This window comes from Onychomys torridus, chromosome 4 (genome assembly GCF_903995425.1).
Source record: "Onychomys torridus chromosome 4, mOncTor1.1, whole genome shotgun sequence".
Lineage (NCBI taxonomy): Eukaryota > Metazoa > Chordata > Mammalia > Rodentia > Cricetidae > Onychomys > Onychomys torridus.
The window spans coordinates 78,082,512-78,110,347 of NC_050446.1; the positions used below are offsets into that span (position 1 = coordinate 78,082,512).

Here is a 27,836-nt window from a genome sequence, read left to right on the forward strand (position 1 = left end):
CTATTTGTGAATTCTGTTCCTGTGCAGATTCTTTTGTTCAAATGAAATCTTACCCAGATTTAGAGAAAATCTTTGAGACTATTCTTGAATCCCAAGAGGAAGCATCAAACCAACACTCTCTCTTCCATGCTCCCGCCCTTCAAACCGGACAGTTTCTAAACTACTGCCCTAGGGGTTAGGGAGATGGCTCTGTGGATAAAATACTTGCCTCCCAAGCATGAGAACTTGAGCTCAATGGATTTCTAGAACCCATACTTTAAAAAGAGCCAGGTGCAGCAGGACATGCCTGCAATCCCAGCGCTGGGGAAGAAGAGACAGGGAGATCCTGGAATCTTTCAACCCAGCAAGTGCAGCTGAGTCCGTGAGGTCCAGGTTCAGTGATAGTCTCCAAAGAAAATGAGAGGCTGGAGAGACATGACTCAAAGTTAAGAGCATTTGCTGCTCTTGCAGAGGGCCTGGGTTAGATTCCCAGCATCCACATGGGAGCTCACAATATCTGTAACTCCAGTTCTGTTCCAAGAGATCTGACACCTTCTTCTGGCTTCTGCAAGTAGCAGACACACACTCAGTAATACATACATACATATAAGCAGGCAAAACATTCATACACAGAAAATAAAAATAAATGTTTAAAATAGTAAAATAAAATAAGATTGCAGGTGACTGAGAAAGATACTCAATGTTGACTGCTGGTCTGCACAGGCACGTGCATACACACACACACACACACACACACACACACACACACACACACACGTATGCATATATACACCCAAACATAAAGAAATTAAAGCCCTTTTTGAGACAGGGTTTCACTGAGTGTGCAGTCCTGGCTCTCCTAAAACTCACTCTGTAGACCAGCCTGGCCTCGAACTCACAGACATCCATCAGCTTCTGCCTCCTGAGTGCTGGGATTAAAGGGACCGCCATTACCAGCAAAACGATTTTTTAAATAACTATCCTAATCCTATTTTCTTCTATTACTGTTGGGAGACTTGGCACTCGAAAAGCTGGCTGTCTTGTCTGAGGTCACCCAGCTAAGTCAGAGTCCTCAGCAGTCCACTATCTCTCTCCAACGATTTTTCCACGATGACACATGACTTCTCACATGAACTGCCTTTTGTTTCTTCACATCGTTCATGGGTTTGGATTTGAGTGCTTGTGCCCATGCCCAGTGTTCCCAAGAAAACCTAACCAACCAGTCCCCGCTTTCACCTTCACGCTCCGAGTCTCCAGTTTGGGCACCTTGGCGTCTCGGCTGGCTGAGACTGAGGGAAGAATGGTACACATACTCCTTCCTGAGGACCTCATATGTCACCATTTAGACTAGAGAGATGCCCTAAAAAGTGACAAGTTCTCGGTGAGACAACTGAGCGTTTGCAAGCCAAGACCCCTCCCTGGTGTGTGGTTCCGGACACTTGACAGAGTTGCAGGGTCCCTCCATCCCTCCATCTGTAAAGCAGAGGAGTCTGGGGAACGGAGAAAGCTGTCAGCTGGTTCCTGGGTTCCAACGTGATGCCTCTGGGTGCTTAGCGTGAAAAGACAGCAATGGTGCTGCCCACTGGCTCCCCCCAAGCCCCCCCCCCCGTTGGAAGGTCACCACCAGGATCAGTGGAAGGAAGGGAAATTCTGACTAACGTGCTTTGTAAGGGAAACAAGTGGCACCTAGGGACAGGCTTCCAGGCCATTTGCTGGCGTTCCCAAGGACGGCCTTCCCAGCAGCCACAAGGAACGGCTTCCATTATTGTATTAATCTGATGAATCCCGGAGACGCTCATTAACTTATTCACAGTAACACAGCCGGAAAATGATGGGCGCAGAATTGGATCCCTGCAGCAGCTTTATTCTTTACCCCACACTGCTCTTCTTTCCTCACACACACAGAAAGGGAGTAACACCGTACACAAAAGTTCAGGACTTGGCTAGCCCCGGAGAAGGCTGCAATGGACAGGCCCCCCGCAAGAACCCCACATGTATCTCCCAGGGGCAGGAATTCTCTATTTGTTGCCTGGGTCCCCTCACTGGGTGGTGGATGGTGAGATCTGGGCACCAAAGCAAGAGAAAGGTAAACTTTGTGTATGTGAGAACCACCCCCCACCACCACCAAGGAGCTGTGTCACCGTATGTCACCGTCATCAAAGGGGCTGTGCATAAACCTGAAAAACCAAACGGACCTGTCTGTAGGTGTCACTTAAATCACAAGGCTACAGGTGCCTTTATTTCTACCGTCCGTCCGCTGGTGTTGGGAGCACGCCTGCCTTCTCTTGCCTTGAAAGCCTTCTGTCTGGACCTAGCCGCCACTTGTCTTCACGTAAGCAGCTTTTCTTTGCTCTTTTGAATGACTTGAAAGGGGTGTTGGGGCTCAGAGTCTCAGCTGGGGCCTGGGACTGAGTCTATATCTCCAGCTCCCACACCAGCCCCTCCATGAGGCAGTCGAGTGCCTTCTCCGGGGGTGTTTGACTCAGCCTTGACTGCTTGCCGGAAGAGATTTTTGTCTCTTCGGGCAAAGTGGCCACCCACCCTCTTCAGCGTCCCCCACTTCCCCTGGATCCAACTAAACCAGAGGCAGCTGAGAGAATGTGACCAGGCAGCTCAAATCTCTGCTCCTCCTTCAACTGCCATGAGGAGGGAAGCCGGATCTGTACAGATAGCCAGCTCAAGGAAAACCCACCACCTCCCCAACTCTGACCTCACCCTCAGATCCTCCCCCCTCCCCCCCCGGAGAGGGGGAATATGCTGCTCACCATGCGCCCCTCTTGATGCAGAGAATAGTATTATTACAGTTTGGGGCATTTTTTAGGAGTTTGTACAAAATAGTTTAAAAGAATCCTGTTTGGCACTCTCACAGCCCGTTAGAGCAGAATGCTTCCAGAAAATCAGTGGCTAGGGGTTTTTTCCACTGTATTCTCAAACCTTATCAGTCTCTGCGTGCGTGCTGGATTCATGTGCATTCGCCCCCTACTGGCAGAAATTGGAAACACATGCTCTCCCGCATCTGTGTTAAGGTGCTGAGAATTTCCTAAGACAGAAACAGTATCCTAGAACATTAAGAACTTCGTGAACTCCATTTTACAGAAGAGACTACTGAGGCACGAGAAGGCCCGATAATTTATAGAGACAGCTTTGTGTTGTAGTCCAAAGTCCCAGACCCAGGCTTTTGATTTCCCATCCACATGAAAGTTTAATTCTTCTGATTTTGTGATCTCTGCAAGGTTTTTTGTCCCGTGATTCAACATATTTGGGACAGCAGCTTTTACAGTCTTGTTGCCTCCACGTCTAAAAAAGTCTTCAGAGTGAAACTTTTTAGCTACTCTATCTATGTTAACCAGTTTTATTAAATCCTCAGGACATTCGGAGGATTGTGTATGAAAAATGTCCATTTTAAGAATGTGGAAGTGGGTTATCAGAGATGATCCCGAAGACTTGACTTACATAGCAGGCCAAAATGAAAACAAAAATCAAAACTTTGAGCATGCAGGCAAGAAAGTCAGAAATTGCAACGGGCTAAGTAGTTAGAAACTGTACCCCACATCTCTTGCTTCGTGAACAACACAAGCAATATTTATTCCTCGTGTCTTTAACCTAAAACTTGTGATCCTTGCATCAAAACCCACAGCTTCCTTCTATGAGACTCCAGAAAAACAGCTAAAAACAAACAAATGAAGTCCTAAGTAAGCTTAGGAAAAAATGAAGACTTACTCGATAAGCCATCAACAAGTTGGTTCCCACAAGGCTGTGGTTGCTTCCAGAACAAATACTCAAGTACCCAACCCACAAGCCTTCCTTTATTGCAAGTGTTGAAAAAACCCTCACTGAGCCCTCTGTATCCTGCCCTTCTTAAAGAGCCCCAAAGGGTGGGAAATTGACACGCCTTGTCTGTAGGGTTCTGGACTCGGTGGACAGTCAGATGTCCTGGAGCTTTAGAGGAGAAAAAGCATTTCTCTACTCAGTGGCACTGCCCAGATGGTAGAATTGTGGGCAAGCCTTTCTCAATCCTTTTCCTGCTTTTGAACTGGTGTGGCGTGGTTCAAAGATGTTTTGACAAAGAAATAGTCAATGCTTGTACACAGACATTCAGGGGCTAGAAGCGGGGGGATTACCTCAAGTTTGAGACTAGCCTGATCTGCATAGCAAGTCCACACATCAGAGATGGGGAGGGGAGGGGAAAGGGGGAATGGGAAGGAGAGAAATAGCCAAAGTGTAGATACTTAATTAGGTAGGTTTTTGGTCACATGCCCAAAATGAACTTGATGATCCTAGCCAGGGTCAAGGAGGAATTTTCCTCTTCTGGCATATTGGCCAAGGTTGAGTAGTTTACACCCTCACTTCTCTCTGGTGGTTCAGGCCATGGGCACTGTACCTGTTCTTTCCGCGATGGGTTTGTAAGTAGGACGGAAGCCCATGAGCCTGGCTCTTTCTCTGGGTGGGAGCCTGTGTGTGTGCATGGTGTATGAGCTTGCTCCAGAAGGGGACAGGAAGTCACTGGAGGCTCTCAGCTCCAGGCCATCCCTGACTCACTCCAAAGGTACCTACAATCAGCCTTCTCAACAGGAGGAGAGAGCTCGCCTGACTTCACCATCTTGGGGTTGATCATACCAATCTTTCCCTACTTATGAGGCAGCCAGAGCGGTAACTAATGTAGGAGAAACTGCTTCCATCTGCTGTTGGAAAATCAGGGCGTGAGAGTCCAGGACATCTAAGGTATCTGGCCGCGTTGTTCAGCTAAGTATAAGGGAGAAGGAGGAAGAGGGAACCAGATGGCTTTCTGGGGCTACAGGTTACTCTGTGTCGGTACTGGTTGTATTTTGCTTATTTGGAGACTTCACCTGTCCGAAGTGCAAATGTTATCAATGTGTCTGTCTGTGTGTGTGTGTGTGTGTGTGTGTGTGTGTGTGTGTGTGTGTACGTGTGTACAGGCTTGGAAGTGTCCAGCTGATCAGGTAGGAACCTGAAGAAAACCACAGAGCCAGGGTTGGCCTTGAGTCTGTCCCTTAGTGTCCTCCTGTCATAGATGAAGAACTAAGGTCCTAGAGAGGTGCAAAAGCAGGATCATGACTCCAAGTTCAGGGACCTTTAATAGCGACAAGCCAGAATGTGGGTAGACCAACGGGCCCAGGAACCTTCTAGTATCCCCTTTTCATCTTGCACAATGCTAGGCCTATCTAACCCAGTCCTTTTCTGCCTTATTTTGCTTCCCACCCTCCCCTGAGAGCTTTCTTCATCCCCAAACCTATTGAGAACGTAGCTGGACAAAACCAGACCTGGTCTTACATATGGCTGGTCCAGAATCCTCACTGAGAAGAGGGTACCACATTGGTGATCCACCTACATTAAAGAAACAGTCAAAATGTCCAATTACTGCAAGCACCTTCCACAGCCTAAAGAAAAGGTTCTGCTGAACACAAAGCAGCCTTTATTCCTGAACCTGCACACCTAGTGCATGCTGACTAAGTAGCCATGGCCTTTTGTGGTGAGCTTAGACTTAATAACGCCTCCTCTTATGACAATAGCAAAATAAGAAAGAAAGAAAGAAAGAAAGAAAGAAAGAAAGAAAGAAAGAAAGAAAGAAAGAAGGAAGGAAGGAAAGAAATGTTCACAGCTTTCATAAAAGACCCCACCACTACCACCAAAGAAGCAAGAAATAATTGTAGAAGGAAAACAGCGTGGTATATACCAGCTAAGCCCTCTAAACACATCTAATGGATGTAATTTGCCATAGAAGGGATTGTCAAAGGGAACCAAATCCATCATTGTGTGCAGCCCTGAAGAGATTACAAATTGAGGGGGTGGGTTGGTGTGCAGGAGGCGGGGAAATCTTAAAGAGGGTAAACACCCTACCGATCAAAAACAGTCCTGAGCTGTATAAGATCCAGTTCAATTTACTAAATGACTTTCTTGTGAAACACTAAATGCCCTCTATATGTCAGGTGTGGGTGAAGAAGGGCAAAGTCAAGGTCGGGTTTAATCTTTGGGGATGCCCCACCGACTTTGAAGATCTGGAGACTGTCTACTGTCATCTTCCTTTTGGGGCTCACCTCTAGTTTCTCCAAATTCAGTTAAGGTCACGTCAGGAGTGTTCTGAGTGTCCTGCCCAAAAAGGGTGAGGTTCTTTTTATCTTTTGCTCACACTTACAAGATTTTCCAGAAGTTGAGTTCAGATTAAGTGTGGTGTTCAGTCTTAGTCCTACTCCCTGGCACCCCCACCCTCACCTGGTATAGCACAAGATAGAAAACTGGCCAATCCATGGGGAAATCAGAGCCCAAACCCAGGAAGCCTTGGCTTCTGATTGTCAGCTCCCAGGTTGTGACAACTGCTGGGCCTGTTAATCCAGGTATCAAGGAAAGTTGGGACCTAGGGAATATACTAGTGCTGGCCCAGAGAGGATATCCAAGATGAAGAACCCAAACTCTTGTTTTTATTTATCAGCATACAGTTCTGCACACTGAATGGTAATCATGATGGTAGATTCATGAGCATCTCAAAAGACCCCTGTGACCCTTGGTAACCATTATATAAATGTGCCTGGGAAGAAACTGCCTTTAGATGAGAAAGTTAGGGCCTCCCTCAGGCTTAACTCTGCTGTCCATTGGCTCTGTGACCTTGAGCAAGTGACACAGATTCCCTGGCTCTCCACTTCCTTCCCTAGCAAATGGCAGAGTGTATTTTCCAGCCCTGGTACTACAGGCCTGGGGAAGCAGGAGGTAATTCTGCCCAGAAGTTGGCAAATGCCTCAAAGGGTCGGGTAGTAAATATTTTATGATTCGCTGGCCAAAAGACAAAAATCAAGAATGCTAAGTCAACACTTATTTTAAAATCTGAAAGGATTTCTAGCTTCAGGATAAATAAAGAAAGGAGATGTGGGCTGGATTGGCTTCAGGTTGCCGATAACTCCTGATTTAGGTGGTACATGAATGAACCATTTCTTCTTGGGGTTATACATTCATTTTTATGTATATTAAAGAATGCTAGCTTTCCATTTATAATGATGATATAAAGTGTTCCCTTTAAAGACACATTTACTTTAAAGAAAAAAAGATGGTTGTTCAAAATTTTAATTCATTGTATTCAGAGAAGCAAGTGGATTCAGTAAAATTATCATGGTGACAGGTAAAATGATGCAGTTTGAAGGACGCTGGACTAAATGATGGAGAAGCGTTCATACGATTCGGTTCTGTCTTAGGATGTCCTGGACCTGGCGTCTCACTTTTGCCCTGGCCTTTGCCATTACTGTGATTTTAAGCTACTGTGTCCTCCCTGTGAATAGAGTTTAAACCAGCTTATCTCATTACTTTTGTTTCAAGAGTTAAAGAAAACAAAGTTAAGTTTAAAAAAAAAAAGCAGCAAAGGTGAGGTGGGCAGGGCAAGAACACAGTCTTCTGACCAGCCTCAGCCCGACACCTTTGCATGAGCTCCCCTCCACGTGCCGTAAAGCGCTCAGGGAGCTGAGTGCTGCAGATACGACCAGGGACTTCCCAAGCAGGCCCACCTGAGCTGCCTCTCAAATTCCATCTCCTGTGAGCTGAAGTAGCTTGTACTTCTATCTAGAATCTCAAAGCCCCCATCCTTCATCCACAAAACAGAACTTTCCCCAGAATCCATCAGAGCGATTGCTCTGAGGAAAGTACTAGAGGACTTAGCACAGCACTCTCCACACACCTGGAGCGGAGTGGACTGGAGTATTCAGAACTCCCCAGTGTCAGGAATGGGATATGGTATACATCCTGTGCTCCTAGGAGTATCCAGGATTGCGCCAGCACATTAATGTTGCTGCAGGGTATCATGTAAATATTCACTGATTGGAATAAATTAACTAAGATATAACATAGTGTGATACGTGTGTTCCTATGCACATGTCTAGTGCATAAAAACTTGCTGTCATCAGTTCAGGACTCTTGCTGGGAAGTAAGGTTGTGGCAAACACATGCACATGCTAACACATAGGAATTTTCAGAGCTCTCTGATTTCAGCATGCCAGATAGAATCACACAAGGCAATGCTTGACCCACTTTCCAAAGTGCATTCTTATATAAAATACGTATTATATATACTAGTAATGTACTATAGAAATGATCCCTGAAAGTATAGTCTTCATATTATGTATACTATATAAATGTTATTTATATATAAAGAGAGGGGGTGGTCAGGCACAAGCAAAGAGGAAAAAGTCAATAAAGAGTCAGGCTTGCATAATATGAGCCTCTATCCTCATATCCCAGTTCTGCAACTTCTTGTTATATTACTTGGGCAACTGTCTCAACTCCTTTGGTTCAGTTTTCTCATAGGTGCAATGGGAACAGGATGTGGTGAGGACCAAAAACGCTGTCTGTGGAATGCACTTCATGGGATTGCCCAGCTGCTGCCCTTGTCAAAAGCTAAGGGCCATTCTATTAGGAGTTTCTACACTATGTGGCTTTCTACACATCCTCACAGCCTCTCTGATATTCCAGGGTGATGTTGGACTCCGTAACCCATAGCACCTTTCTGCCCAACACATCCTTCTGTGACCCCCTGATGTCTTGGACCGATTTGTTCAGCAATGAAGAATATTACCCTGCCTTTGAACATCAGACAGGTACGTCCGTCCATCTGGGGGTTCCCATTCAACGGCAGTGGTACTGAGCTCAGGCAGGATGGACTGGTCCAGGGCAGCCTAGAAATGCCAGTGTTCAGGGGAGATGCTGGTGGGAAGCCGGAGAAGGAAGTACGGCCTTGTAGGGGAAGAAAAGGACTAGAATCCTCACTCCTACTTCTTCCCACGTCTGTGCAGCCTGCCTCTCACCCTCCTTCTCCCTCCCAACCCCCAGCTCAGTTTTCTGTACCTTAGAAGGAAGCTGGAGATCTTATGTAAATCTCATTGCAGAGGGAGGCCAGCTGAGCTTTGCCCCAGAAACCCTCTGAGGCCTCCATGCCTGAGTAAGTGCTTGGGTGACTGCACATGCCAGCAACCCCAGCTGGCTGATGGCACAGCAGGCGCACACCCCCCAGCTGATGCAAACACCAACCGGGCTGTCAGTCCTCCTGGAGACTTAACCCTGAGCACGCCAGCCTGGTCAGGGCTGAGCCTAGTGTCTAGAGGCAGGGAGCGATCAGGAGGCGCCCGCCCACACTGTCACCACCACAAGGAAGCCCCTGTCTCTAGTGAGAGCTAGAGGCCAGGGCTGCACACCCAGAATGGAAGTGATTCCTAAATCACTCGGTAATGTACACACACACTCCTGCCCCCACCCCCCCCCCCTGCCACGCACACATGCACTCATGACATCTCTCACTCTCCAACCCATGGTCTGTAGAGTCCACATGCACCTAAGGGTAGGTGTAAATGGGGCCCAACACAAAAATCATATGCTGTCCCAAAACATTATGAGCTATTGCTTCTGCAGTATTTCTTGTAAGTCAGTAGCATGGTTCTCAAAATGAACTTTGCAGATGACAATTCCAGGTCACAATGTTGAAAGATCACAGCATTTGGACTTGACTCATTTGAGTATATAGTACAATTCTCCTTTGATCCCGAGAAGTATCTGGATTCCCTCAAAATGGTGAACAATGTCATTCACCTCCTTTCCTCCAAAGTTTGGGTTAAGAGGTTAACGGGAAAAGAAGAAAATGAAGGCTTTAGGGTATTTGTTCTTCTGTGTTGTTGGTGCCTGTTCTCCAGGCTTTGGTGACATTTGGGTGACAGTGACAGCACTGTGCCTACAGGATGCCCTGGTGACAGAAGCTGTAGCTTCTGTAGCTGATCGGAGTCTAGACTGCGTTCCATGTGACCTTGAAGTGAAAAGTGGCCTTGACTCCGTTCATTCCAGTTTGGCTTCTCGTGCTCCAGTCTGCTCTGTGATGGTACAGGCTGGTACCAACAAAACTCAGGACTACTTCCAGCTGAGGGTAAAGATAAAGTTCTAGAGTTGATTAGTTGTGCTAACATTTGCATAGCAATGTGAACATACTTCATGTCACTGAACTGTACACTTTAAAAGGGTTAAAATACCCAGGGTATGGTGGTGCACGCCTTTAATCCCAGCACTCAGGAGGCAGAGGCAGGCAGATCTCTGAGTCTGAAACTAGCCTACAGGGTGAGTTACAGGACAGCCTTGCTACACAGAGAAACTCTGTCTTGAAAAACCAAATACATACATAGATATAGATATAGATATTCCATTAACAGAGGTATCACCAAGGGAATTGACCATGTAATTTAATTCTCTACACTCTTGGATTCCTGGGGTGGTCCTCCCCTTGGCATTTCCACTAGTGTGATGAAAGGTGAGACAATGTCATGGCTAAGATTCTTTCAGAAGTGTCTCTGAATCCCCATCAGGAGACATCAGAAACATACACTTCTCTCACCACCATACAAAACATTTGAAATCTCCATCGAGATCTGAGACCAGTGAAAATAAAATATCCTCTTTTCTTTCCCCAACAAGAACACTGTCAGAGAAGTAACATGTGAGTCTGAGTTTCTATAAAAGCCTTCTCTACCAGGAGTGGATTGAGGGTAGTCAGGACGCCCTGGCCACTTGCTAAAGCATGTCTCCTTGCTGCCCACAGATCTCCATCTTGAATCTAGACATTGCCATTTGTCAGCCATATGACATCAAGCTTTTTTTGTTTTGTTTTGTTTGTTTTTTTCAAGACAGGGTTTCTCTGTGTAGCTTTTCACCTTTCCTGGAACTCACCTGGTAGCCCAGGCTGGCCTCGAACTCACAGAGATCCGCCTGGCTCTGCCTCCTGAGTGCTAGGATTAAAGGCCTGTGCCACCACTGCCAGGCGACATCAAGCTTTTTGACACATTTTCTCCATCAAAATAGTACCCACTCCCTAAAGCTGAGCATGTAAAATGAGAGGTCATACTGTGATCAGGTGTTTAGACACGTGCCTGGCACTCGTTAGATGTTCATCTCATGCAGGACCACCTCACAACTCCTAGACAAGTAGAAAACAGCCATCGCCTTCCTCTCTCCATCCCCCAGCCCAGGTCTCAGTAGTAACCCTCCCAATCTGGAACTGAGACCAAAGGCAAAGGAAGTGAGAAGGAAGAGATGCACCCTGGAGACAAGTGATGTCTAGGAGAGGGGGAGGCGCAATGTTCAGCCTGCTGAGGAAAGCCGGCTGTTTTCAGACTTTGCAAATGACTTCAGCAGAAAGCCCATGTCCTCAATGTGCTTATCACAAAGGATTTGGCCCTGCTCTTTGAAGCAGGACTTTTGGTCGACTGCACTAAAGGTTGGAAAGGGCACAGTCACAGATTGCAAAATACTCTCAAACTTCATTAATTTGTCTTGGCCTTGGCTTCAGCTTTTTCAAAATAGAAAATTGTCAGTATTAGACAATTTATTGGTAGAAACTCTGTACTCCATATACGTATATATTGTATGAAGTATATATTTCATACACACACACACACACACACACACACACACACACATGGGTTTTTATTGTTGTTTTGTTTTGTTTTGTTTTTGTTTTTAGTCTTTCAAGACAAGGTTTCTCTGTGTAGCCTTTTCTGTCCTGGAACTCACTCTGCAGAACATCCTGGCCTCAAACTCACAAAGATCCACCTGCCTCTGCCCTCCTGAGTGCTGAGATTAAAGGTGTGTGCCACTGTGGATTAAAGGTCTAGGGCACTGTGGTTTTTGGAGATAGGGTATCACTATGTAGTGCTGGCTGTCCTGGAACAGGACAGGCTGGTCTACAACTCTGACTGCCTACCTCAGTACTGGGATTAAAAGTACATGCCACCATGGCAGGTTTTCACATGCATATATTTTTAAAAGATTACAAGTCCAATTAAGTTCTAAGAGTGTACCTTCTAAAAAGCTCTGGCCTCATCCCCACTTCCTGGAGTTCCACCCTCCTCCCCACACACCTCTTTCTTGACCTTCAAAATGGCCATGCCAATATGCGGCACCTCTTTCACTTTGAAATTAGGCTCATATTCTTTGCACAGCAGAGCTTTCTAGCCTGGGGCAACCCTAGGGAAGAACTTCAAGACTTCAACCTCAAATCTACCCTACAGAGCCTGGGTGGTGCTGGCTCTCCCCTCTGCACCCCCACCCTCAGGCAGATTCTTCCATTTTCGTTCTGCATAGCTGTTATCCAGGTTCAGCTGCAGGAGCAGGATGACGCCCATATCACCCAATTCTAGCTCTGTCCCTTACCCATTGTGTGACTTTAAAAAGGGCTGTCTCCTGGGGCCTTCCTTTCTCTGTTTGTAAAATGGGTGCTGTGTGACCTAAGACCTCATAGAACGTATTGAAGATAGCATGAAAATCAGTGTTTAGCATGGTGACTAGTACCTAAGAGCCCTCAGAGACTCTGGCACGTGCCTTTCATCCCAGTACTAAGGAGGCAGAGGCTGGTTGGTTTCTGTGAGACCTTGTCTCTAAAATGAAGAAAAAAAGAAATATAACAGCTCTGATTATCCAATTTCAAGAAAAGCTTTTTAAAAGAATAGTGCAAAAAAAAAAACTTAAGTGTTAAACTCAAGGGGGAAAGCATTTAAATTACACCTGGGCTTTTCTAAGTAAGAGTCATGTGCTGGATACAGAAATTGAAGAGCACATCCATGGGTACAGGCCTAAAAATTTCTAAATCAAAATCAAAGAACACAGGCAAAATCATTCAAAAGTCTAAGTTGAGTCCTGTAGCAGAAGTCACATCTCAGCGAAGTCGCTACTGGCTACCTCTGGTTTGTCTACCCTTTGAGGCTTTCAGAGAAACCACACTCCTCCCTGCTCAGCCTGGCTCTCTCAGCCTCTCCCTGACCCTCAGGGTCATGGCTCTTTGCAGACACCCAGCCAGCCCTCCTCTTTTCTCCATTCAGTTTCTTCCACTGCTCATGTCTAAGTCATGCCAAGGCTAGGATGAAAGCCAAGAGAGGTTATAGGATGGGGCCAGCCCAGCTCTGTGAGGAAACCTGGAAGAAGCCATTTATCACCACAGGACTTCCCTCATAAAGTCCTTCCCTTCTGTGACAGAGCTGCAATTGATGGTGCCCTCCACTACCCAGTTCACTCTCCACCTCTGCAATGTCGCCTTGGGCGAAAAACTTTCCCAACGCCCTATGCCAATAAATCATTCTAATTATGGTCCCAAATTATCTAACTCGGGCCTCCTCTAAAGGAGACTGTCTGTCTCCCCCTCGCCTGGGACTGCATTTGCCTGGTTCTAGTTGTTCCTTACTTTGAGAGAGAGCAGAGGCCTGCTGTGTCCACTCTGGCATGAACTTTCTAATCTCCGTGTCCCTACCTGGCTCTACTTCAGGTGTGGGTGTCTCCTCCCCTACCCTGAGGGCCTTGGAGCACATCCGCCAGCGGGGGCAGCTGAAGTCCCAATGAAGTTAAATACGTCCAACTTGATAGCTTCGTCTGAGAGAAGTCCCCTGGGACCAGCGACAAATCTCTCAGGCTCCTCAGTTTTCCTTCCCAAGGCAACTGGCCCTCAAGTGCCCTGACCCACTTCAGACTTCAAAGGAGCTGCTGGCAAAGCCTGCTGCTTAATAGTGGCCTCTGGACTGCTACATCAAGCTTTCTGGGCACAGGGTACTGGCTGGCCTCAACTATAACCTAGGCAAATGGGCCTCACAGCACAGCTCCTCCAAAAAGTTCAGTGGGTTTTGTAAATGAGAGGCACGTTAAGGAAAACACTGGACCTTCCCAGACAACATGACCCAGGAAGAGAACACATTTTCATATCAATAGTCCCTTCTTTTATTTGCCCTAAATTCATTCCTTCCAAATACTAGAAGATTCATTTTCTTGTCATTTCCTAAGATTGGAGGCACTGGTATAGTTAACCTCTCCATCTTCTTCCTGGTTTTCCAGACCTAAGTTTTAGATAGATAGACAGATGATAGCTAGATAGATAGATAGATAGATAGATAGATAGATAGATAGATATTGTAGATATCATAGATATCATAGACAGATGATAGATGATAGAGATAGATAATAGATAGATAGATAGATAGATAGATAGATAGATAGATAGATTGATAGATAGTACACAGACTTACTGACTTATAATAGTGTGGTGAATATGCGTCCATCTGCCTGCCTGTCTGCCTTCATCCAAATCTTGTTTTTGATATGTGCACCAACTTGGTCCTCCAGGATCAGGAAATGTGGCATAATGCAAAATGTCCGCATGATGCCTAACTACCTTACTAATGGCCGCTGTGACCCTGGAGAGAGAACCATGTAACCTCCCAGAACCTGTTTCCTTACCTTAAGGTAAAGATCATAATCACTGTGATCTGGTAACACTGAGGACCTGTGGAGTTGGGGACGGGGTGTGGGGAGGTGGGAAGAGGCCCTTAGTACTCCTGATTCAGGGTGAACAGAGCTCAATATCTGGGGAGGGAGGTGCTGCAAATCCTTCTAGAACCTTCTGAGAAGGGCACCTGAGGGGAAGAGTCTTTGAGAGAGTAAGTGAGCAGTTGTGGTTCAGGGAGAGCAGGAACCACTCAGGAGTCAGCAGAAGGAGAAAAGGCACCTTCAGGCCATTAGCAGGGAGGGACTGAGGGGCAGGCAAGAGAGGCCTTGGGGCAGGATTCCTCCCTTCCTCAGTGGCGCCACTGAAGCCTCCACCTCACCCTAAGGCTGAGACCATGGAATCACTCCACCACCAAAACGTCTCTGTGGATGCTGACTCTCCTAGCCCTGCCTCCATGTCACTGAGAACAACCGTTTCTTCCCAGCTCTGGAGACTGTGGGAAGGGCTTTTGCAGACAGGAAAGCCAGCCACCATGTAGCTGGGCCCCAGGCCCCTGCAGCACACAAAGAGGGCTCTGTAAGTGAGTTCCACCAAGGAGCTGAGAGCGGGGAGCCAGGCCAGAACACCTTCCTGATGTCAGGACCGACCTCCCACTTCCCACTTCTCCAGATTCTGAAGGCTCTCTTGGCTTCCAGAAACAGTGTAGGCGTCCTTCAGAAGCCAAACAAAATAAGCCTGCAGTGGAAACAGAGAGGGGAAGGGAACAGAGACACAGCAAAACCTTTCCATGAAGAGAAACGTGCTGTGTGCTCCACGGCAGTGCGCCGATAGCCATCTCAGTCAGGGCCCAGTGCAGGACCAGCAGCCAAAGAATGTCAAGGATCATAAACACCTCTCGTCAGAATACCAGGAACGTCTAAAGGCCGCTTAGGTTAACTCAAGCCAGAAATCAGTAGATGAAAAGGCACAGACAGAACAAACACAGGAAGCATCTGTTTTCTCAGGAGACCCTGCCCTCTGCCAGGAACCAGCCATGGGCCTGATCAGCCAGCTCCAGCCAGCACTAGGGGGGTCAAGGAAAGGGTCATTGGGTCAAACCATCCCCTCGATGCACCAGCACCCACCAGCCTGCCGAAATACAGACTCTTTCATGGATGTGAATGTAAAATTCTGGTTAAGGGGCTGGTGATTTGAATAGATCACTTGCTACACATGTATGAGGCCCTGGGCTCAATTTCCAGCTCCAGAAGGAAAAAAGAAAAAAAAAAAACTGGTTAAAATTTTAAAATAAAATAAGTCTAGGATTTGGGCTTACCAAGAGGCTCAACAGTGGGAAAAGAGATTTCTAGAAGGGGTCTGCATTTTAGAGGGAAACTCACCTTCTATCTTTATGAAAGATAGAAGGTGCCCGGTCACACCTGGTGAGGTTGGATCACTGGGGGAATCTGAGAAATCAGAAAATTTCCCTTAAGGACTAGGCACCTCAAAAGTAATGAACAAGAGGTGGACCCCAGCAGGCAGAGCTGTCTCCTAGCTGGGCTCAACAGTACCAACAATGCCAGCTGCTGTGGAGTATCACTGCAGGATGTCACTTTCTGTTATCCACACAGCCTGAGCCAGTGACCACAGCCATGCTCTGCTGACTCTCATTCTCTCTAGCTCTCTGCTTACCTCTCTCTTCGTGTACCATCTCCTTTCTGTGCTGATCCTCTCAGGACAACTACAGAGGGATGAGAAGAGCGAGGCATGTAGACTACAGCTCATATCCCAGCTTCATTACCTGCTGGCAGTTGCATCTAAGGAAAATGAGTCTCCCCAAATCCTCGAGTTCCTCATCTCTCAGGGGACAAGGGCCAAACATGCCTGTCCACCATGAATTCCTACCATGCATTTTGTGGCATCACACAAAGTCAGTGGACAGTCACAGCATTAATAACAACATTAGAACATATGTGAGCCCATTTAATCTATAGAATAACCCTATGATATAGGGAACAACCCTATGTGCTATAGTTGTCTCCATCCAGTTCATGAACAGGGAAAGTGACGTTCTCAGTTATTGGATGGATGGACAGCAGGGGGGTGGGTTGATGGGTGGATTGATGAATGAGCCGTGGATTGATAAGTGAGTAAATGGACAGATGCTATGGTGATTACAAGAATTATTTACATCAGATCTGGGGGTGTAGCTCAGTGGTAAAGGGCTTGCCTAGCCTGACAACTAACTGTCTACAGCCATCAAAGAGTCTGACTAAGTGCCTGGTACCTCCCCTTGTCTATTCTTATATCTGCCACTCTGTTTCTGCTGAAAACATTGAGACAAGACTGTTGAGTACCTGGACAGAGTGCTACTGCAGATATCCCAGCCTCCAAGTCAGGACGGCTCCTGCAACTGTCTGAGTATCTACATAGATCCTTTGAAGGAGTAGGTAGTCTGACCACAGGAAAGAATAAACCTTAAACCACCACCAGGAACACAGGAACATCAGTACAGCCAATTCCTCCATGATCTCCTTCCTCCACAGACATCTGTTATGGTAGTTCAAGGTCTACTATACTATGGGCAATGTTTAACTAGCCCAAGACCCTTGTAAAAGATGACCAGAAGCTATGCACAAACAGGTAGCCAGCATGGGCATCTTTCCATTAATGCACAGAGACTCAAACAAGTTTCAGAGAGAGTCCAGCACACAGGAGGCATCTAATAACTATTGAATTGATTGGTAATTACTCAGGCACTGGCCTCCAAACTCTACAACTCTATAACTCCAAACTCTATAACAACCCTGTAGGTCAAACATATTATTCCTGGTTTTCAGCTGTGGAATCAGAGGCCTAAATATCTATGGACCCTCCCCAAAAGGCAAGCAGCTAAATCAGGATTTAAAGCCAGGCCTTCAGAGTTCCTGAGTTCTTAGATTTGATACCATGTTGCCTGAAGAACAATTCTGCTTTCCTTCCCTATTGGGTACCCTCCTCTTAAGCACCAGAAAGAGATATAATAATATCCCACCTACCTCAGACTCCCTCTGGTGCCAATAACCACCCACAGGACCCTATCTCTCTGGTCATCTTTGCAGAGAAGGTGACCTGGACCCTTGCAACTCCATGCCAGAACTAGAGCCCTTTTCTGCCCACTGGGTAAGAGACAAGGATGCTAACATAGCTTGAGTGTTCTTTGGAGTCCCTTGAAAGACTGTCCCTCATTACTTCTCTGTGCTCTGGTGCAGCCTGTGACTCCTACTGGACATCTGTGCACCCTGAGTACTGGACCAAGCGCCATGTCTGGGAATGGCTCCAGTTCTGCTGTGATCAGTACAAACTTGACGCCAACTGCATCTCCTTCTGTCACTTCAACATCAGCGGCCTGCAGCTGTGCAGCATGACGCAGGAGGAGTTCATCGAGGCAGCCGGCATCTGTGGGGAGTACCTCTACTTCATCCTCCAGAACATCCGCTCCCAAGGTCAGTGCCAGCGAGCCTCAGGAGGAGGGCCTGAGACTGGGACCGGATCCCTGCTGAGAGCTTTCCCTTCCCATGGCTCTCATAGCCAAACGTTACCATCGCTCAGTCAAACGCGCTCAGTAACCAGAAACTCTACTATCCCGCGCTGAGAGTTTAGTCAAAAGGAAAGCAAGAGCCAGGAAGGAAAGCAAGTTGCGTAGGGTTTTGTATCAAGGAAAAGTAAAACTCAAGCTTGAGTAAGGAAGTCCAAAGCCAGGCTGAAAGCCTCAAACAAGGATGTTCGAAACTGATTGAAACCATGAAAGGTGAGCAAAAAGAGCGTTCTCCTTCTTCCCGGGCTAAGTAGAGAGGGAGACAATGAAAGAGACCTTTCCCCTTCCGATTTCTAGAGGAGTCCAAGAATTGCCTTTCTCAGTACACTCCTTTTGGTCAAGGTTCCAATGGCCAGAAGGTGGCACCAGTAGCGTGGGAACACTATGAGCATGCGCTGTTTTTTTTTTTCAAACCAGAAAGCTTTGAATGTCTGATTCTGGGTCCTAGAGATAGAGCAGCTGATGTAAGCAGCTCTGTGCCTTCGCTCTGGCCAGACAGTGTACAGGGCTGCTACACAGGCAGTGAGGACAAAGTGAGAGTCGGGAAATCTGAAGGCCCCATTGTGTTACCAGTACAGCCCTGGCTCTTAGACACCATCTGGTCCTTAAGGAAGCCATAGCATCCCGATGATTATCTGTCCGCTGGGAGGATAGATGACCCTTCCTGGGCTTCTTCGGAAGATCTGGTGGACAATTACTTGGCACAGCATATAAGGACACTAAGTAGCAGCTATTTCTGTCACTAATACAACCGGGGGTCGGGGATGGGGCAACATTAAAGCAGACACATCTATGTTTGATTTTAAGGAATCTTAAAAGTTGTCAGTTACCTTTTTTTGTTGTTTTTTGTTTTTTGTTTTTTGAGACAGGGTTTCTCTGTGTAGCTTTGCACCTTTCCTGGAACTCACTTTGTAGCCCATGCTGGCCTTGAACTCAGTCATCCGCCTGACTCTGCCTCCCGAGTGCTGGGATTACAGGCGTGCGCCACCACCGCCCAGCTGTCAGTTATCTTGGAAAGGCTACTTCGGAAGACACAGGAAGCAGGAAGCTCCCTGCCACTGGGGAGCCAAGCTGTCTACCTGTCCCTCCTTGGTAGGCACGCTGTGTGCAAAGCAGAGATTCCCATTTGGGCAGAGATTCCTTCCAGCTCAGAACACCTTTAAGGGCAAGAAAGCAGAGAGTGGTGACCCTGGGCGAGAAGCAGAAGCCTGTCCTGAGGGTGTGTACTCCTTGAATGGGGACAAGTCTGAGTGTGCCCCAGCCACCCTGAGAGGAGGAGCCTGGAACTCCATTCAGAAACCTCCCAAGGGCCAGGAGTGGTTGCAAACATCTTTAATATCTGCTCCATTCTAAAGTTCTTCCTGTAAGGTTCCTCAGGAAAAGTCTGTGCCCATGTGCATCGTGACCAGAGCTTATACTCCAGCAGTTTGCCCAGGACACAGTGGGCTTACTGCTCATCCTGGAATAATCACCATTAAAACTATCTTTCATTCTAAGTTTTCTTCATTTAGACAAAAATTATATTCTGGGTAGATATCTAGCTTGTGCCTTGTGTACCGGACATGGAACAAGAAGTCTCAACCCAGGGAGGCACTAGAGGGGCCTCCAGAGCCCAGAGGATCATCTGGGTCAGTAGATATTGTGGTAAGATTTGAAGGTCTAGAAGTATGAAGGCACTGGTCACCAGAAGGAGAGGTCCTGGGAAAGCCTGGGCTCACAGAATGGCTTCCACAATGAGAGACACGAAATATTTCTCATCAATCCCGGCCCTGTTCTTGTTGGCCCTTTGGCTAGAGTGTTCCAATTGTGTTAGTAAAGAGAAAGTAGCCTTCATGGTAGACACCAAGTTAGGAAATAAGTGTCTGTTGACCTGACCTGCTTCCTGGAAACATGATCTTAAACTCCAGCCCAGCTCAGCACTCTACAGAGTGAGGAGCCAACATGGTCTTCTAATGAATTGAGCACCGAGTAGAGCTATGTGACCCTGAGGTTTTCACCATTCTCTTCCCTTTGGCTATCACATCACCGTCATTCTGACCTCTGAGGATTACAGGCCCATGTCAGAAATCATAGGCCCAGGGCCAGAAGGCAGTAGAGTGGGTGTTTAACCTCATATTCCCCTGGGACTAACCAGTGAGCCCAGAGAGCCTGTGACTGGCAACGCCGCAAAGGCAATAGTGATCCACCTCAGTTCAGTGCCCAGATTTCCTGGATCCTAGACAGGATTCACTCTCTTAGTGCTCAGTCAGCAGATCCACAGGACCTTCTGGAATCTCTGGCATCGGTTGTTCCTCTTAGGTAACCTTTGAAAAAGTACAATGTTGTTTTTTGGCTTCAGGATGGCTTTATAAGGACCAGATGGTGTCCAAGTTTCCCTCTGACAAAACCCACCCCTCCAAGGGGAGAATCACTTTCCTTCCTCCAAAACCTCCCCTTCTCGTCTGGCCAGCCCCCTGGACTGCATGGAATGGTTTGCCAATCTCTCTTTCTCTTTCTTGCCCAGGTTATTCCTTTTTCAATGATGCTGAAGAGACCAAGACTGCCATCAAAGACTGTAAGTATGACATTCAAACTGCCCAAAGCTATGCCCAAGCTATTGCTGGCCACTTGGATTTGATCCTGCTTTAACAACCACACTAGAAGGTTGATGGGCAAAACAAGCCAAGACTTGGAGAAAGAGTAGAGAGAAATGGGTTAAAAAACTGTAGGGGAAGGGCGTCTGTGGGACAATAACTCCATGTCAAGACTCCATGTCTATGTCTATAAAATATCAGCACCTTTCTGGGTTGTGGTTACCTTAAGAAGCAATGGCGTTTGTACCTGACAAGGACCTTACTGGTGCCTGCAGTGTGGATACTACAGAGCCAGGGCCCATTAGTCATGTTACCAATGACTTCTAGCCATTAGAGGCCTCATGGTTGCCGGTATTTCAGAACAACCTGAGCCCACGCAGTAGGTCAAATTGATAATTAGAAGATGATGGGGAGGTCTCAAGTGGCCCGTGATCCCAATAATTAGTCTCATTTCATTTCTGCAGATGGAGGTAGGGAGAGGGAACTTTGGAGCTCCTATTTTTAAGATCTTTTTATTTGTTCTTTGAGACTTTCATACATGTATGCAATATATGTTGATCATATCTACCCCCTACTCTTCCCAACGTGTTCCGCTCCCAACTTCATGCCTTTTCTTCATTTTTAAAATAATACATGATTCCAGTTAATGCTGCCAAAACATGTGCAAGGGTGTGGTGCCATTCCCTGGAGTATAGGCAACCTACCAATGACTACAGCCAGCCACCCTGGAAAATGACTTCCCTACTAGCAGCCATCAACTACCAATACTTGGAGCTACCATTTAAAACAAAAGATTATTATCACTATTAATTATTGAGTCCTGTTCAAAGACCCTGGTCCAAGGGCTGAAAAGAGGTGTGGTCCTGGATAGGGCCCTTTCCCCATGGACTCTTGCTTAGCCACCTGCAAAGAGCAGGCAGGTCACATGGAGCTTTCCAAGGCCCTTCTGAAAGATAGATCCAAAGCACAGACAATGAGGGTTAGTTATATAGTTGTTAGGATTTTTAAGCTCTATGTTAGTATGCGTGTTCTTATGTGTGTGTGTGCACAAATATGTGTGTCTGTGTGTATGTGTGTGTGTGTGTGCATGCAAATGCACATGCCATAGTGCAAATATTGCTGTCAGAGGCTAACTCTTGGGAGGCAGTTTTTCCTTCCACTGTGAGTTGCAAGGATCAAACTCAGTTTATCAGGCAACAGCATGGCCACGGAGGGCAGAGTGGTGTACTAGAGGCTTTGTAAAAATTGCTATCATTTTTTTAAGCACTTAACACTGTGCCAGATGTAGAGTCAGAAATCTAGACATATGAACTCATATGTACTCCCCCATCTCCATTTGCATCTGAAGAAACCTGGGGTGCAGCAACTTGAGAGTAAACACAACCCTGGAGCTGATTCCCACTTGTCCTCTCGGTGGCTCTGTGCTTAGAAATCAAGCTACAGGTACATACACACATCCATACACATGTACATACACACATGTGTACACATGTACATACACACAGGCATAGTTGCTCCCAGACCCTTCTGTTTGTTCTCTTGCCCACTTAGTGGAGACCCAAGACTCCTGGGACGTGTCTATCTCTGAGTCTAGCTTGACAATGAACTATAGCGGGGATCTTCAACTTAGTTCCCACCAAAAGTCCAGCAAGCCACGAAGCCATCAAAACTGCCCAAGGACAAGCAGTTCAACCCTTGATCACTTTTCCTTTCCTCTCTACATGTCCCCACCCTCCTCCACTAGAGGATGTCAGTGGAGGCCGGCCACATCATACCCAAGAATTGAGCTTATGCTCTTGGGTTCATGGCTAGCAACTCCTGCTCTTAGACCTTGGAGTATCTCTGTGCCATGCTAGTGTAGGGTGGGCTTTTCTGATGGTTTTGAAACCCTATCCCCAGGCCTCCATCCTAGCTTCTGGAGGACACCCAACTTTGATTTCAACCAACAAATAATAATAAACCCCTTAGCTCTATTTTAAGTGCCCTAGCCTCATAGACAGTAATGGGGCTATGCCTCCCCTCAGGCCATACCAGCCACCCCAGCTGCATGAATACAGATGAAACACACACACACACACACACACACACACACACACACACACACACACACACTAACTACTATTTGCGGAGAAACAGAGTTCCTTCAGGGTACTGCAGCAGACCAACAGCTCATCTTGGCAAAAGGTTTAATCAAGCACCTGCCTCAAAATCGGCTTGGCAGTAAGGACTCCACCTCCTCTGCCGCAGCCCCTACCTCAATAACTAGATTTTTAAAAAGAGATTTGGAACCTCCTCAGCCCATGAGGGCCTTCAAAGTCACCTGGACCTGGGATAGTTATAACAGAGTGATGTGACCTGAACCATCTTTATGTCCCCTGTGATGCCTCCTGCTCTGTGCTCCCCCCTCACACCAAATAGCCTCCATCCCAAGCACAAGGGCCCATAGAAACGAAAAGCATGCCCTTCCCCTAGCTCTTCTTGTTATTCAGTAAAGGCTTCTTATCTGTTCCTAGTCACTGACTTGCCTTGGTTTATTGTTATGGCTCCACTTGCTTTTACCTGAAAAGATCCAGCGGCACAATGGAGAAGTCTAGAGATGGAGACAGGCACACAGCACAAAAGAGGCAGTGACATCTGTTCAGCCCATATGAGCTAAATGTTCACTCAGTACCTGCCAAACATCTCCTGAGAGGACATGATGGCATCCTGGTTAGTGTTAGCCCTGGGATGGGAACTCTGGATTCAAGCCCCAGCTTTCATACCTGGACAAAACTTTTAAACTCTGGGCTTCAAACTCCTCCTCAATAAAATGACAATCATGTCATCCAGGGTTGTTGCAGGACTATGATGTTACATATGACGACTCCATCTAAGAAGCACTCAGCATTTAGTAAAGGCTCCATAGGAAGCATCAGCTTTAGCAGAGACAAGGCAAGGTGGATTTTGAAGGAAGAAGAAACACACTGTGACCCCAGAAACACATGGGTGCTCTTAGATCTCAGGTGGGAGGGTGGGGGCTCTAGCCCAGGAAGTGGCTTCAGGGAAGGGTTCTGAAGAGGTTCTGTGAGAATAAGAGTCCGCTGGGTAGAAGTGGTGGGTGAGGAAAGTGTGTAAAAACACTGAGGCTCAGGAAAGTCACACCCATTGAAACCAACTAACCTCAGAGGTGAGAGAAAGGTGGGGCGCAGAAAGAGATGAGGTTAGAGGGCTGGGTATGTCCCAGTTTATGAAAGTCCTGCCTAATGTGATAGCCTTCATCCTGGTGATAAAGGGGACCACTTCGGGAGTGATATGACCCAGTAGCACAGAACCCAGAACCTGGACAACAGGTTACCCAGGACACCCTTTCCTCCCAAGACCCTTGCCTCCCATTAGTACGCATCCCAGACTGGACCATCAGTGTGATTAGTGTAGTGTAGTGGCTGAGGAGATCATCTATTTAATACCTGCTGTATACCCAGCACCGTGCTAGGTGCTGAGGGAATACATAGGCAAAGACAAATCCTGCCCTCTAGTGGACACAGACTACAGACCACACAGTCAAATGTGTCATGAAGGAGCTCAAAGGCAGTTAAGAAAGGGAAGTCGGTGGGGGATTCTAAGTGAAAGCCTAGGGGCACATATGTGTGATTATAATTTTCATAGTTGGAGGAAGTCCCCCTGGAAGGTGTATTTGAGTCTAGACTGAGATGAGGATATGAATACCCGGATAGTAAAGGAACGAGCATTCTGGGCAAAGAGTAACATAAAAGCTGCTCCAAGGTGGAATGTGCCTGCAAGTGAGGAGGAGCTTGTGTAGCTGAAGCAAAGGGAGCACAGAGCTGGGAGAACAGACAGATTCAAGGCAGTAGGAGGTACGTCTGGTTCTGACACTCTATTAAAAATTCATATACCTTGGGACAATGCATGTGTGGGTATCTCAGATTATCAATTACAACACAATAATATGTAATTCATTATTGAGTTAGCAGCTTGCTTCCTTCATTAATTCTAATCTCTTTGTTTTTATTATGTCCCTTCCAATCTGTCCTCCACATAGTCACAAGAGGGGGCTTCTTACAATGTGGGTCTTTGAGCTAGGGATGTGGGCCAGTTAAGTAGTTTGTATAGCGCACATGAAACCTTGGCTTCCATTCCCAGCATGGCATAAATTGGAAATGGCAGCATATGCCTGTATTCCCAGCACTCGTTCAAGAGGTGGAGGCAGGTGTACCAGGAGTTCAGGATCACCCAAAATACAATGAGTTCAATGCCAGCATGAGCTATGTAAGATTCTGCCTAAAACAACAACAACAACAACGTGGAGGTTCAGGTGGGGATGAGGGGAATCTCTGCTTTCACTTTAATATAAAATCTCAAACCATCATCCAGCCTCCAAAATCATGACCTGCAACTGCCTGCAATCTGCATGGATGGCAGTAGCACCCCCACCCTCTCTAGCCACAGAGTATGCAAGCTTCCTAGGTACTCAGGGATGGGGAGAGCAGAGCACACACTGCTCCCTCTACCTAAAACCCTCCTCTTCCTCCTCCCCCTCTTCTTCCTCTGCCCCTCCCCTCTCTTCCCCTCTCTCTTCTTCCCCTCTTCCTCCTCCTCCCCGGATTCATAATGTAGCTGCCTCGCCTTGTGAGAGCCTCCCTCATAAAGTGGCCACTTCTCACCCTCATTCTCTATACAGTGTCGTGTTCTGATAACATTTCAAGCAGCAGGTGATTTGTCTGCTTCCCCTGGGCTTCACCTAGTCACACGAGTAGGGACTCCATTGGTGTTCTCTCTTGTATTCCAGCAGGGGCCCAGCATGCACTTACAGCAGGTCCCAGGATCCAGCACCTCCCATCCCTCCATCTCCTAACCACCCTAAAGTGTCTCCTACCGCAAAGGCTGGCAGTTGACTTCCGCTCTCTGGGGTGCGGTTTGAGGCTCCCCCACTGCCATGGGTCCTTCTGTTTCAGATGCTGATTCCAGTTGCTTGAAGACAAGTGGCGTGAAGAGTCAAGACTGTCACAGTCGAACAAGTAAGAGCAGAGACACCATTTGTCTTCCTGGAGGCAGTTGATCTTTGGAAATACCTGTGGGAGTGGGCCCAGTCCCTTCCCCCGGGAGGCGGTGGAGAAATCAATGATTGCTTTCGTACATGGGATCAAAATCATTATTTTCACTAGGGCATTGCATTTTAAGAATTAAAGAAATGTTCTGGCTGAGTTCTATTACTGAAGGAGAGTTTTCCGTTTCCTAGTCCACTGTGTGGTCTTCTCATTGAAGTACTCAGGGGAAGAGAACAAAGGCAACATGGGGAATTGGTCAGTCCATGAGCCTTTCCCAGCACCGATATCTGCCTTGCAAGCAGTCACCCTGTACTAGGCCTGTATCTAGCCACCTGCCATGCATTAAGCCATTAAATCCTCGAGCCCACAGTATGGCATAGGTTCCTTATTACTCCTTTGACACTGACAGTAACTAAAGAGACTGCATTTCCAGGGCCAGGAAGAGGCAAATTCCAGACCCAAACCCGGGCAGTCATAACCCAGTCAGTCTTACCCATGCCCTAAAGGCATGGGAGAAATACCAGCTCCTTGTGATAAAAGAAACTGCAGAATGGCCGTGGGTACCAGATCTTATTTTTTAAAATAAGTTTGTTTGTTTGTTTGTTGTTTGTTTGTTGTTTGTTTACATCCTGGGCACAGTTTCCCCTCCCTCCTCGCCTCCCAGTCCTTCTCCACCTCCCTTTGTTCCCTCTTCTGTTTATGTGTAGGAAAGGGTAAGTCTCCCATCTTAATGCAACCCTCTTGCCCATTAGAAAGCAGTGAGCTCATGAGGAGCCATAGTGCTTTAAATCTCATGTCTCTGTGTGGGGATTTTGCTTATAGTTTATCAGATAATAGACGTTCTGCAACTTAGTAAGGCTCTAAGCAGAGCATCCAGTCCAACAACAGTTCTCATAGGTTAATCAGAAGTTACACCTCTCTCTCTCTCTCTCTCTCTCTCTCTCTCTCTCTCTCTCTCTCCTTTCCCCTCCCACTCTCTTTTTTAACATCCCTCATATTTTTAATTATTTGAGATTATAATTACATCATTTCTCCCTTCCCTTTCCTCCCTCCAAACCCTCCCGTATACTCCCCTCACTCTCCTCCAAATTCATAACCTCTTTTTTCACTAATTGTTATTGCATGCATATACGTATAGACATATACATTCCTAAATAGAACCTATCCAGTCTGTATAATGTTACTTGTATTATGTTTCCAGGACTGACCGTTTGGCACTGAACAACCAATTGGTGTGCTCTTCCCTGAGGGGAGTCACCTCTCCCCTCCCAGCGTTCCTCAGTTGCCTGTAGTTCTTTGTGTAGGATTGGGGCCTCATGGGCTTTTCCCTGTCCAGTTTGGTATGTCCGTTGGTGTCTTGCTCAGCTCATGATTAGGTGGTCATGTTGGTGAGACTTCATGGGTGTCATTTATGATGTTACTAGGACACACAATCTCTCTCTTAAAAAAAAAAAAGCCAGTTTAAAAAGAAAGAAGCTGACTTTAGTCCACTTCTTTCCCAAAGGCCTCCAAAGCTCTCACCTGTGGGAATTTGTCAGAGATTTACTTCTGTCTCCTGAAGAAAACTGTGGCATCCTGGAATGGGAAGACAGGGAGCAGGGCATTTTCCGAGTGGTTAAGTCAGAAGCCCTGGCCAAGATGTGGGGACAAAGGAAGAAGAATGACAGGATGACATATGAGAAGCTGAGCAGAGCCCTGAGGTAAGCGAGCAGTATCAGACACTGTGAGCCTGCTTGGGGAGTTATATAAAACAGCCAGCCAGAGAAAATGACACTATTTTCACAGTGTTCCCCCCACTTTATATGAAAGGGTCAGGAACTAAACCTCTTCTTAGTTTCAGGTGGGATTATGGCTGGTAAAGCGACCCACCATCCTTTTCAGTTTGGGCAGCATGCCCGGGGAGTGGGGGTGTGGGGGGAGGTGGGGAGATCACCATAAGCCCAAGCCAGCATGCACACACGCACACGCACACACGCTAAACCAACGGTGGTGAGGTTCAGTCTTCAAGGTGTCTGGGAAGGGTTTAAGTGTAAGGTAATAACAGGGTGTGGAAATACCAGGGTAGGTAAAGCCCTGTCACCCGAGAAGAGCAAGGAATGTTTACCTGCTGTTGTTTTCTCGGGGTGCAAACCTTTGCTGGATCTCTCCCTTCTGCTTGCTTCCACAGATACTACTATAAAACGGGGATTTTGGAACGGGTTGACCGGAGGTTAGTGTACAAATTTGGAAAGAATGCGCACGGGTGGCAAGAAGACAAACTATGATCTATGCCAACACCAAGCTCCTTTGATGGATTTCTGTTCTTTGAAACAATCAGATCAAAATAGACATATGAAAGTCTTCTCCTCCCTCCTCTTCCTCTTCCCCCTCCTCTTCAAAACCTGCAAACATGATGATAAAATTTCTTCACATCTCAGCTTACATTTGGATTCGGTTGTTGTCTA

At 46.9% G+C, this 27,836-nt stretch overlaps 1 protein-coding gene and 1 pseudogene across 2 annotated transcripts; one reads left to right on the plus strand and one right to left on the minus strand.

Moving 5' to 3' along the window:
* Nucleotides 1-7,952: 7,952 nt before the first annotated feature.
* LOC118583337 lies at nt 7,953-8,090 on the minus strand (annotated as a pseudogene).
* Nucleotides 8,091-8,452: 362 nt separating this feature from the next.
* Nucleotides 8,453-27,656, plus strand: Elf5 (E74 like ETS transcription factor 5). Of its 2 annotated transcripts, XM_036186157.1 has the most exons (6): nt 8,453-8,573; nt 17,449-17,682; nt 20,278-20,328; nt 25,300-25,362; nt 26,897-27,092; nt 27,560-27,656. In XM_036186157.1, the coding sequence occupies exons 1-6, from the start codon at nt 8,453-8,455 to the stop codon at nt 27,654-27,656; spliced, it is 762 nt and encodes a 253-aa protein (XP_036042050.1). The 2 variants fall into 2 exon arrangements, with proteins under 2 accessions (XP_036042050.1, XP_036042051.1); XM_036186158.1 differs by lacking the exons at nt 17,449-17,682; nt 20,278-20,328.
* The last annotated feature ends 180 nt before the right edge of the window (nt 27,657-27,836 follow it).

Coding starts and splice junctions, on each gene's coding strand:
- Elf5 (XM_036186157.1), top strand. CDS start 8,453: ATGTTGGACTCCGTAACCCATAGCACCTTTCTGCCCAACACATCCTTC. Junction 17,683..20,277: donor CCAGAACATCCGCTCCCAAG/GTCAGTGCCAGC, acceptor TTTCTTGCCCAG/GTTATTCCTTTTTCAATGAT. Junction 25,363..26,896: donor AGACTGTCACAGTCGAACAA/GTAAGAGCAGAG, acceptor TCTTTCCCAAAG/GCCTCCAAAGCTCTCACCTG.